The sequence below is a fragment of the Centruroides vittatus genome, unplaced genomic scaffold, assembly GCF_030686945.1.
Source record: "Centruroides vittatus isolate TY-2023 unplaced genomic scaffold, ASM3068694v2 contig_1035, whole genome shotgun sequence".
NCBI lineage: Eukaryota > Metazoa > Arthropoda > Arachnida > Scorpiones > Buthidae > Centruroides > Centruroides vittatus.
Window position 1 is genome coordinate 2,626,171 of NW_027120673.1, and position 12,292 is coordinate 2,638,462.

The following is a 12,292-nucleotide window of genomic DNA, read 5'->3' on the forward strand; positions in this document are numbered from 1 at the left end:
GGAAGTTTGCATACCTTTATACTGTTGATAACAATAAAAACATTCCAGAAAATTAATCAATCAATGAGAATCAATGTTCTATAACAGGTTCAGACGTTTTATGACAAGATAAAACAGTCAGTTTTAATTTATTAGGTACAACCATAAATCTGTATATGTTAATAGTCTATGGCAGTGATTCCCAATTTATTTTAATCACAGAGACCTTTTCACCTTGATAAGTTTCAAAACATGACCATTTTTACTGATTATAAATAAAAAAACAAATCAAAAATAATTCATTTAACAAAAAAAGGGGCATATTACCCTTTTTTGTTAAATGAATTATTTTTGATTTGTTTTTTTATTTATATTAATATTATATTAGAAAAACAAATAATATTAATTCAAACTAGTAGTTAATGTGAAGGATTAATTTTCACAGACGATTTTGTCAGCAGGTGTGGTAGGTGATAAACCAGTGAAAGAACCGAATACATTAAGTTTTTTTCAAAATCACTAAATTGATACTCAAGTACAGTAGAGCGTTGTTTATCTGAAAGCCGATCAACCGAAACGTCGGTTAACTGAAAGCTTTCCAGTCTGACTGTGTCGTGCTGAATTGAACGTTTTTGATACTAGATTAACTTCTAAAGTATAATTTCTTTTGTTTTTATATTTTTAATATATTTATTTTGTTTGTACAAAATAAAAAAATAACTTTTTAACGATACAATAGCCATGATTATTATTATAAAAATGTTCATTAGGCTTAAAATCGACGAAAATTCAATGCGAAGTGAGATGCAACGGAGAAAAATTTCAATATGGGATAGATTAATATATTTTTTCATACATAATCAGTTATCCAAAAAATAAGTTATCCAAACAACCCCAGTCTCCAATTGATTTGGATAAACGACGCTCTACTGTATTCAAATATTGCTACACACTGGGCAACAATTTTTCCAACAAGAATGAACACTTTACTTTTTGAATACAAAGAATCAAATATGTAATTTGATTCTCTCTCCATTAGACTCCATGGATATTATTTTTCACGAATGTGAGTAGTGCAGAGAGTCACATTTGTGGAAAATAATCTTAAAATTTGTGGAACCCTAAATCTTATCAGCAGAATCATATCGTTCCTTGGAACACAAGTTGCAAACCACAGGTCTAATGATAACTACATGTATATATCGCATGTCAGCAAGAAAGGCTGTGGTGTGATGGGTTAACGAGACCCACATGTTATAAGTAAAATAAGTCGCGCTATCACACACACAAGGAGAATAATAGCAATATCAATTTATTATAACGTATACCGGTTTACAGCACCCCCTTCCACATTATTTTTAACTCAACAAAATGGATTGCAATTTCCTGAGAATTATAAGTTCCGGATCTGGCATGTGGGCAATCCGTTAGCAACAGCATATATTACTAATTAAAATTAAATTATCCCAAGTTTAATTAATATTAAGTTTAGTAAAATTATGGAAGAAAAAGGGGGAATGATTTCCTTTTTTTTTCTTCTTTTGTTAGTTCAGGATCCTTTGTCCTCGTATCATGCGGTTGCAGTATGAATGGGGGAGTCAGTCCGTAAAGTAGAAAAATAGTCACCTCGCTGATTGAAGAGTCCTTTGCAGAAAGAGAAGTGAGATACCAATTCGTAACCTTTCCCCTATTTCTTGAAGTCACAAAAAAACCAAAATGCTATTCTTCAATGTCTGCACTCTGTAGTACTTTCTTTTCACACTTCCTCTTGTCTCCTTCCACACGCTTCTCACTTCGCTGTCCTGATGCAGAATGGCAAAAATCGTCCTTATGCCTCCTTACACAGTATGGGGACCCCACTAGCCCAAAACATGCCTTAAAGTAATTATTTTTCTGTTTAGTGGGTTTTACAGTTGGAAACGAAAGGATTAGTTGGAAAAATATATTAAACGTTAACATAGCAAAAAAATTAATAATAATACATATATAACATGGAGGGTTTACCCACCATGTTATATATGTATTGAACAGGTGACAGAACTCAAAAAATGGCAATTTTGAGGTTATGTCACTGAAAAATACATATGAAGTGCCCCAACATTCACAAGTATCACATCTCTATCTTGCAAAATAACAAAGTTATTAGAAAAGCAAGAAAAGTGACATAACTCAAAGACCTCATATATATTTAACTGATAATACCTCACATTCAACGAGAGCAGAGCTACAGATCCATAATTACTATACTATAGAATATAATAGAATTTACTGTCATAAATACTTACCTGAAATTTAAAAGCAGCTTATACTATAAGTTTTATAGTATTCTTTAAGTAGATTTTTCTCAAATACTGCATTTTTGAGTTGTTTATACTGTTAATTAATATGCATATTCATTTTGTCATTGATTACTTTTGCTTTTGTTTGTATAGTAATGTTAACACAAATTACTGGACTATAATATGGCTATGTAATAAATTAAATACTAAATAATTTGTCCAGATGTAGGCAGTTATGCTGCTAAGCTATAGCCCAATAATGCCATTTAGCTTTAACTATAAATAAGGATTTTTGAGTTGATTTTCATAGATATCAATGTTAGCACACTATCATAGTCAAACCAGGTTTTGAATTAAAATTTAGTTAAAAATCTGAAGATGGCCTATGGTAACAGTTGAAAACATTTGTTAAATAAAGAATTTCTCTGAGCAAACCTCAGGTGATGTAATAAGATTGTACTGTACACTACTGTATGTTAGCATGACCATATATATTTCATTTGGAAATGGTTATGGTAAGTTTTTTAAAAATGATTTGGAAGTAAACAATAGCAAACTTAAGATTAAAAATATTTATTGATTTTGAAGAAATTTTCCCAGGAAAATTTTAAAAATTAGAAGCCATAACATTATAAAAATCCTACTTAGCTAATTCTTATAAATAGTAAAATAATATTTGAAAAACAGTTTCTTAAACTAAAAATTACACAAGAAAATATCCAGTTGAATTATATTGCAACACACTATATATCAATAAACCTATATAATAAATACAAGCAATGGTTAATTGTAAATTCACACAAAGTGGACCTATCATCCTTGGACCCTAAGTTAAAATCTCACCTGCAATATCATCAACAGTTTCTGTATATGCTCTACGAGCAACATCAAGAAGACCATTGATATTTGGCTGAATAGTAAAATATTAAATTTATTAGACCAGGTAAATTTATAAAATCACTATCTCTATCTGATTTTAAAATTTAACATTAAAAAATGAAGTCAACTTATTCTAAATTAAATGTATTTGTTTACAAAAATTATGATGATATACTACAGTAGCAATACAATAAAAAAACAAATTTTTTGAAAACATATTGTAATAAAATGAAATAAAGCTATTGTAAAGTGAAAACTTTCAAAAATAATCTATAAAATTAAAATATAAAATAAATTAAACTAAAATTTGAAAATAATTTGTAAACATTTGAAATTATATAATTTAATATTTAAAATATAAAATTAAAAAATTTCAATTAAATTAATGCTAAAATTTCTTAAAAATAAAAAAAGGTAATACCTTTACAGCAAAACATTTTTGTGTAAGTGTATTCAAAGTGCCTTTTTGATAGCGAATATCATCATGAATGACAGACTGAATTTTTTTTAATAAATTCTCAAAGGATGGCTCACATAATGTCTATAATTTATGTTTAAAAAGTTTTAATATTTGAAATATTGTATAATTAAAATTAGACTAATTTAATATAAAATATAACATAACTAAGTGCAATTAAAATATGATGGTAAAAAGAACAAAAATATATTAAAAAAAACATGTAAAAATTTAAAATATTTAATCATGTTAAAAAATTACATCTAACTTTAAATTTTCTTCCTAATTACTACTGGAACAGAATGTAACTTTACAAAATATACAATTTGATTTGTAGTAAATATATTCAGTATTAAATATTAATTTTACACTTTTTACAGTTTTACAAAAGGTTTTTACAGTTGATGATATAGTACAACAATATTATAGAGAAATAATATAATCTAATGATATGGTCAGAGTATACCTGTAGAGAGTAATTGCATTGCATGTCAGCCTCTTTGAACTAGTATTTACAGAAAGGGCAAAATTAAACATAGCCACCATGTTTATCTGACTAAAAATGCAGAAATTGTTTGAAATGAACATACTTTTCATTAAATTTGATTAAATAAAACAATCAGTTAGTCAAAACAACATTTTATATAATTACAAAGTTTAATATTTCTTACAGTAAATGAAATCTGTAATACATATTTATGAATTTTGGTTAAAAAATCAGAGAATTTATGAGACTGAAAAATTATTCTTTCGTTTCAGCTTTCTAATCAAAGCCATTTGGTACTTTATGTAAAAAATATGTTAACAAAAATCATAATAAATTGATTTTTAAAAGTTTAGCTAACATTATATTTATGTACAATATACACGTATATGTTTTTAAATACCCGTATAAGGGAACACCAAGAGGATATCAGGCATGGGCGGCTCACTACTGCCCTTGCTACATATTGTATGCATCCGATCCCGATGTTGAGGCGCAGTTTGATAAAGCTGTAGTCATCGTCAACACACCCCACCAGAACCATCTTAAGTGGCTAGAAACCATAACCATCTATAAAGCTGGCCAAGTAGCCATGTGCGTCAACTGAAAGGAGGAGCTGAATCTGTTGCTGGCCTGGCAGTCCCTATTAGATGCTAACCTGTAGCTACCTCCACCAGCACACAACCGCGCATGTCAGGCAAGACTGACTTCGTCGAAATGACTTTCAATCCTGTTGAATTCCATACGCTCCATTCAGAAGCATTCCTAAACTAGTTGACCTGAGAAAGAACTGCGAGATAGTTCGAAAACATTTGTATATCCTATACATGTTATGCGCTGGAACAGGTTTAAGGAAGTGTAGATTTTACTCCAGTGCTGAAGTTGGAGTCAGTTCTGTATTTAAAATGTTATTGTTGAGTTTTAATTTACACTTTTAATATTTCTTTAAATAAAGGTAACTGTTATTTATTTGATTATATAGATAATTAGTAACAAAAACTTTTAATATATTAAAAAATATAAGTAGTGTATTTTAAAGAATCAATAAAGAAACAAACTCACCTTTGAAAAGTTTACAAAAACTTGATTTACACTTTTTGACAAAGCTGTTTTTAATGGATTTACAAGTTCTAAAACGTGTTTCAAATAGATAACAGTTGTAAGTCTTTGTTCTGCTGCTTGAATATTTTCTTGTTTTGGTATTTGAATAATTAATGATAAAATATATTCAACATCCAAAAAGTGACCTAAAATAGACTAATGAAATTAAAAATATATATTATTTAAATGTATTTAATTAAATGTACTTTCATTTTCACTAATAAATTTTAAATATAAATTGACTAAAATAAAGATTGGTTTTAAAGATATATAAAAATAAATACCTGCAAGCTTAAAAATAATTCATCATTTTTAATAAGTTCATTCAAACAATTTAATCTTGTCACAATGGTATCTAAATCAGATAGTGGTTGTAGAATATTTGCACGTAATAATCGTGTTCCACCAATTGTTTTTGTATGTTGTAAAACACCTAACAAATTTTCATTACTTTTTGGATCATGAAGATTTGTAATTAATTCAATTTTTTTTGCAGTTAATGAATCTAAAAAAATACATTTTGTAACAACTTTACTTTTTTAGTAAATAATTTAAATTTGATTAATATAATTTGCAAATATTTTATCTTGTTAGGTAGCATTTCTATATTGTTAAGTTGATGTTGACTTTAGTTATTTGAAATGACTGATATAATTATTTTATTGTTTTTATTGCATTGTTTACTGAACATTTTGTATCTTTGAAAAAATAAAGCAGTCTTCTACTGTAACAATCTGAAAAGTTGTTCGAATAACAATAGAAATTAACCTTCTAGATCAACATTCACTAAACTTTTTCTCATTCAGGTCAAATATAATTCAGAGAAAATTTCCATACGAAGTGAAAAAAAAATAAATGAAATATTTCATGCTTTAAAAAATCAAAATATCCACCATTTAATTTTAAACAAACATTTAAAATAAAATTGATAACTTAATTTTGAAATGAAATTTGTGAAAAATATTTATCAAATTTAAAATAATTACTAAAAAAATACAGTTGTTGCAAATTGATGCTAATAATTATTTTACTTTTCTTCAAAATTTTTTTATAGACTAAATAATTCTAAAATCTGTAAAAATTATTAAAAAAATTATGCACTAATTTTTAAACTATTAACTATTCTTTTAAAAATATTATTACTTTTTGTCACAGATTCAGTTATGCTAATGATAAGTGAAACTTATCTCTTATCTATATATATAAAAATACTTGTCCTGACTGACTGACTGACTGATCTGATTCATCATTGCCCAGAGCAAACTGCTGAACCTAAAGAGGTGAAATTTGGTACACAGTTAAGGTACGTCATGAAAACGCACACTAAGAAGCGATTTTTCAAAATTCCCCCGCGGGGGAGAGAGAGAGCATTAAGTCTTAACCAGAAGAATGCCTTCTACACTTCTAATTTAGATGCGATTTTTTGTTTTTAACTGCATTTTAGTAGGGTACGCCATGGGAATGGACACTAAGAGCAATTTTTCGAAATTCCCCCATAGGGGGAGAGGGAGAGCATTAAGGTTTAACCAGAGGAATGGCTTCAACTGTACTATTTCAGATGCAATTTTTTGTTTCTGATGGTAATAACTTAAAAATTAAAAATAAAATTAATATATAAACATCTAAGAAAACTATCTGTTAAATCTTAAAAACAGCATTTCTATGAGTAAAACGATACAAAAACTTTGTCAATTGATCGATTTACAACTCAGAAAGAAGCATTTGAAAATAGAGTCAAAAAACAATTAATGTTTATTGACTTTCGCAGTAGGGGGTAACGCGGGGTCTGTGGACAAATTTTCTTGCAGTAGTATGAAATTTCTACTGACTTCACTTGAAAGACTCATATTTCTTCCTTATTTACAAACAAACCCAATGGCAATCAGTGAAACATGAGATAAATTACAGTGAGTTGAAATTTGATGTTTATTTTTTGCGTTTTACGTATCAAATTACGTTAAATTCGACACAAATAAAGCATTTGTGTCAATATAAAAATATTTTACACAGTTTAAAAGTAGAGAAAATAAAGAAAACAAAGATGTAATAATAATTTTTGAAGCAAAGCCAAAAATTTTACAATTTTAAGATAAAAAATGGTGTCTGTTGGAGGCCATGTGACTGAAATTAAATCAAAAAATCATATGACTGCAGAAGGGTTAATTTCCAAACGTACAATATTTACGTATTATGATTTTTTAACCAAATGAATGCTCGAACCATTTAAATTTGAATTTATTACATATTTGTTCAATTATAGTGTGGCCGTCAGCCATGATATTGTATATTTGTATATTTTATTTGAATTAATCTTAGCCTTCCTTCCTGTTTCTTTGTTCTGAATTCCTTTTAGAACTTCCTTATCTAACCCTTATCTTGGGTAGGATTATCTTTTCCATGAAAATAAGTAGAACAAAAGACGGTGTGGGGCCCTGGGGCAAAAATGGACAGAGAAATAGTCACTTTTGGTGAGAATTTCGTAGTAGTAAGGAGGGAAAAAGAGTGCTCCAGACCTTGAGAAAGACAATCTGAGACTGAGAGATGCCAAAGAAGTTAAAAAGAAAAAATAGACTATGGACAGAAAACCTTGAGGACAAATGACGAAGTCAGGAATGGATGAAAAGTCTATGACAAGAAGAGGGTCACAAATAAAGGGAAGTTTCAAAGTGGTGTCCTATCCAAGAGCACATCGCTACAAAAAACCCCAGGTATTTCTATTCCTTTCCTATCCCTTTTGCTTTTTTTCCCATTTTCCTTAATTGTAAGAAAGTTATAAGTTAGTATAAGCTGATACGACCCGTGTTTGATTGTTGCGCGTGTGAGAATTTTATATATTTAGATTGTTATAAATTAAATAATTACTATGGTGTCTGAAATAACCTCGGCCACGATTTTACTTTGATAATTTTTTAAAAAACATTATTGTGATAGTGGCAAAACACCAGAGGACATTTTACCATTTTTGCATGTTTGTTGCGGAGGCAGTAGCCTAAGAGGGAAGGTCATCTCCATAATTTTTGTAATTTCCGATGGACTACTGATGGTGTACAATAATGAAGATTTTACTTTTGTGAATGCTCAGTATTATTACATTTTATTATTTATTTAAATTTAAGGAGTTTCAGATAACGTCATTTACGGGATAACGTCAGGGTTTCTGAGCATAAGAATGACGTTGCCAAAAAAAGGCACACCACTGCCCTGTCGACGTACGCCGCGGACTTCGATAACGCCACCCTCATTAAGAAGTCGTTCAAAACGGACCACATTAGGGCATTGGAGACCCTGGAGATTTACAGAGCTACCAAATTGGGGAAATGCATTAATTACAAAGACAGCAACGTTTTATCGTACGCGTGGCGATACATCTCGGAGGTCAATCCACGATGGTAGACATGGTTTTATTTCCTGCATTGATATTTTGCGACGTTACGATAGTAGACTCAGGTCTATTAAATCAATCTTATGTTTTGCATCGTCATCGCACGCTGGAGATGTTCGATTTCTTGAACTTCAAAAGAGTTCTATTCTCATGACATTCCATTAACGAACCTGAAGAAGATCTCGATGGAGATTCGAAAACGTTAGTTTTTTCTGTTAATTTTCGTCATTTGTACCAGAAATTTAAAGGTTGAAGTTGCTGGATTAGATTTTATATGTACCGGTAGTCACAGGTGAAGTTTGTTTTCAACGTCATTTATGTTTCGAAAAAAAATTAAACTCAGATTTATCGTATCTCAAAATCCCATAATATTTGAAACTTGAATTTAGGTGCATTAGCAGTTCATAGTTTGAAAAAAACAAAAATCAGTAATTTTACCAAATTAGTAACAACTAATGATTGAGAACCTTAGTGAAGTACTGAGGGAGGGTTATTTCTATCAAATTGCAAAATCCGAGTGGGTGAAGCCAAGGGTAACAGCTAGTAATAAATAAAACAAATAATATAATTAAGCTGTCAAATTCTGTACTAAAAATTATATATAAAATGTTAAAATAAAATTCGTAACTTCAGAGAAAAACAATTCAAATCACAAATCCCAAGTATTTTTATTATTCATTTTCAATACGAAATATTTTCACATAATTAAGAATATCTATTTAATTTCAGAACAAAATTGATAAAGTTCTATTCCAATAACCAGATGGCCAAGATGTTTAAGTCTCAGCCTATACTCTACTCTGGGAACTCAGGAATAAATCTGGATGAGCAACCCAGGAATTTTTCTTGGATGATATGTCAGACCACATCATTCAGCATCTAGCCACCCAAATTATGGGCCTGAACAAACCCTCGATAAGTATGATTAAAAAGGTCCTCTTAGTGCTCTTAGTGTAGAAAAATTCAAATATGGAAAAAATATATTCTATTCCAGGTATTAACAAATTTAAAAAAAAAAAAACATTTGTAGTTTCCAATGCATACAATCATGTGGGAAATTTGATAAAAGCAATAAACCCTGCAACAATTAGAGAAATCGGCAATACAATCAATAGCATGTATAGATAAAACAAATACCTTTCCTTTCTTTTGTTGATGTTCCAAACAATCTCATGGATGCACCAAAATTGAAACTAGAGTTTTTTTCTGTTGGATTTAGCTGAAGTTAAATTTCAAAGTCTGTTTATCCAAGAAAATCTCACAAACAACACTTGATGGAAATAGATTTAAAATTCTGTTCATTTCTTTCCTTCATTGTTGATTCTCATTCACTCGTAGGTTAACCGGTTCTCACTCATAATTTAACCACCTCACCTCACGAAGGGACAAGTCCAAAAAGAGGTCGAAGAACACCAGGGGAAACTTATAAACCCACATTGAAAGTTAGGAAGGAAGGAGCAGCTCCCTAACATGAACAATGGCAAGAAAAAAAAAAAATAATAATAATAATAATAATAATAAAATATAAAACAGAAAATGGTGTGATAACACCACACAGTTTTGTATATAACCATCCAAAATGATTTAGGAAAATGAAACTGAAATATTCTTTGGAAATAAAATCATTAGAACTAATTCATCAATATCTATATCATTATTTAACTGGATATGATATTTATAATTGAATAAATAAAAAATTTAATAAAATCAGTTTGATTGTTACAAAATGATATTGAAAATGTTGAGAATTCAATATTTAAACTTATTGGTCAAGGATAGTTCATCTGACATAATTGCAATGAACTTTAAAGCACTAAGCTCTCATAGAAAACTCTTTCCAATCTATAATTTAAAAACTATTGTTGGAGCAAAAATCAAACTTTATCATACTACTAGTCAAGCTATTTTTGACTATTGTGCCCAGATATTAAATCTGGCAACCAAAAAATCTGTTTAAATTATAAACAACTTTCATGTCACTTGTCTCAGGAAGATAATGAGATACATATGGACAGATTATAAATCTAATGACAAAATACTGCAGAAAATCTAATTATACCCCTCAGACACACTAAAAAAAAGACAACTCTCACTGCTTGGCCATCTCCTCACACACCTTTCTAGTAAATATTTCAGATTTTTCTCTCCTTATAATTCAACTGATGGTCACAGTAGTAGAGAAGACCTAAAATTTAGTTCTGGCAGTATACTATTAGTGTTAAAGACAGTGATAAAATGAAATTTCCTAAACATATTCATGTTTAAGAAATTTGAGCTTGCCCAAAACAGGAAGGCCTGGAAGACTTTACATACTTAAGTTATATATAATTCTTTTAGGTATACTGTTTCCATATTTGTAAAAAACAATCTTTTGTAAATAATTGATGATGATGATGACTTTATTTAAAACAGAGTTTAGAGGAGAGATGAGAGGACTTCTCCTTCTACCTTTCATATCTACAGGTCTGTAGAAACTGAAGTATCCCAACCAGAAATAACTCATTTTCCTCCCTCTTATCAAACTTGTAGGTGCCAGAAATTTTACACAAACTACAAAGATAATTTATAAGTGTAACTGTGAAATCATCATTTGTGAAGTTAAATAGCACAAATTTTTTCAACAGACACTAAACAGAGTACACATGGTTAACAATCATTTTGGTTTGCTTTTCAATACTGCTCTTTTCTTTCACTTTGTTCACTTACCTACTACTGTCAGTACTAGTGGTCAGAAACATGTTGAAATACTTAGGATTGTGAGGTCCACAACCCCCCTGTTTATGTTTTTGTCTTTCCTTTCTTGCAATCTTCAAAAACACAGTTGTAAAGTTAATGTATTTTGTCAAACTCAAAGTGGGAGAGATGCTGTCATGAATCTCAACAAAAGAGTCGACATTCATAAAATAGGCAATTTCCAGCTTGAATATACAAGAGAAAGTTGAGGAAAATACTTTATGCAACAACTAGCAAATAAGCCCAGCATTGCTTGGGCAAACAATTTGGATGATTTGGTAAATATTATACGTTTGGAAATTAAGTTATTACTATCAAAAACAAAACATCACATCTAAAATCGCAGTACAGTAGAAGCTGTTCTGCAGGTTAAGCCTTAATCCTCTCCCCCTCCCTCCTGGAGGAAAATTTCCAAAAATCCCTTCTTAGTGTGCATTTTCATGATGTACTCTGTGTACCAAATTTCACCTCTAGGTTCAGCGGACTGCTCTGGGCGATGATGAATCAATCAGTCAGTCAGTCAGTCAGGACATGTAATTTTATATATTTAGATTAGGTGATCAGTTCAGATGTCTTGACTTTCAAATGATAAAACACCTCCCTTCCCTGATTACAGGTTTTCACCCAAGGGAGTTCACTAATTATGGTCTATTACCCCAGAAATTTGTAAGTGAATACCAGACAAAATGACAGTCCCAACATGAGAATGAGGGAGACGTCTATCCCCTCCAACCCAAACTTGGCCCTAGCAACAAGTGGGAAGCAATGAGTGCAACAGGAAGAGTTGGACTTTGACCAATCCAAATCACAAATTTTGGGATCCAAACTGTATAAAGGGGACCAACCCTTAAGAACAGATGTGAATCATCACTGAGTATCGCAAAGCGTGAGTCATTGCAAGTGTCAAAGAAGTTGCCATAGGGTAATGACAAAGTGAGTCATCGACATCACTGAAGTTGATGTTTGAGCCATTGATCCATCATTGAGTCTGTGTGTTG

The 12,292-nt window shown here is 30.2% G+C and overlaps 1 protein-coding gene across 1 annotated transcript in view; it reads right to left on the reverse strand.

Annotated features, from left to right (window-relative positions):
• The window catches only part of LOC136969551 (mutS protein homolog 4-like), a 101,516-nt gene that overhangs the window by 50,933 nt on the left and 38,291 nt on the right, over positions 1 to 12,292 (reverse strand). Inside the window, exons 7-10 of the mRNA XM_067263765.1 lie at positions 5,464 to 5,684; positions 5,141 to 5,335; positions 3,559 to 3,678; positions 3,102 to 3,168 (exon numbers count right to left, since the gene is read on the reverse strand). Coding sequence (XP_067119866.1) covers positions 3,102 to 3,168; positions 3,559 to 3,678; positions 5,141 to 5,335; positions 5,464 to 5,684 — 603 coding nt within the window. The remainder of the gene's footprint in view (positions 1 to 3,101; positions 3,169 to 3,558; positions 3,679 to 5,140; positions 5,336 to 5,463; positions 5,685 to 12,292) is intronic.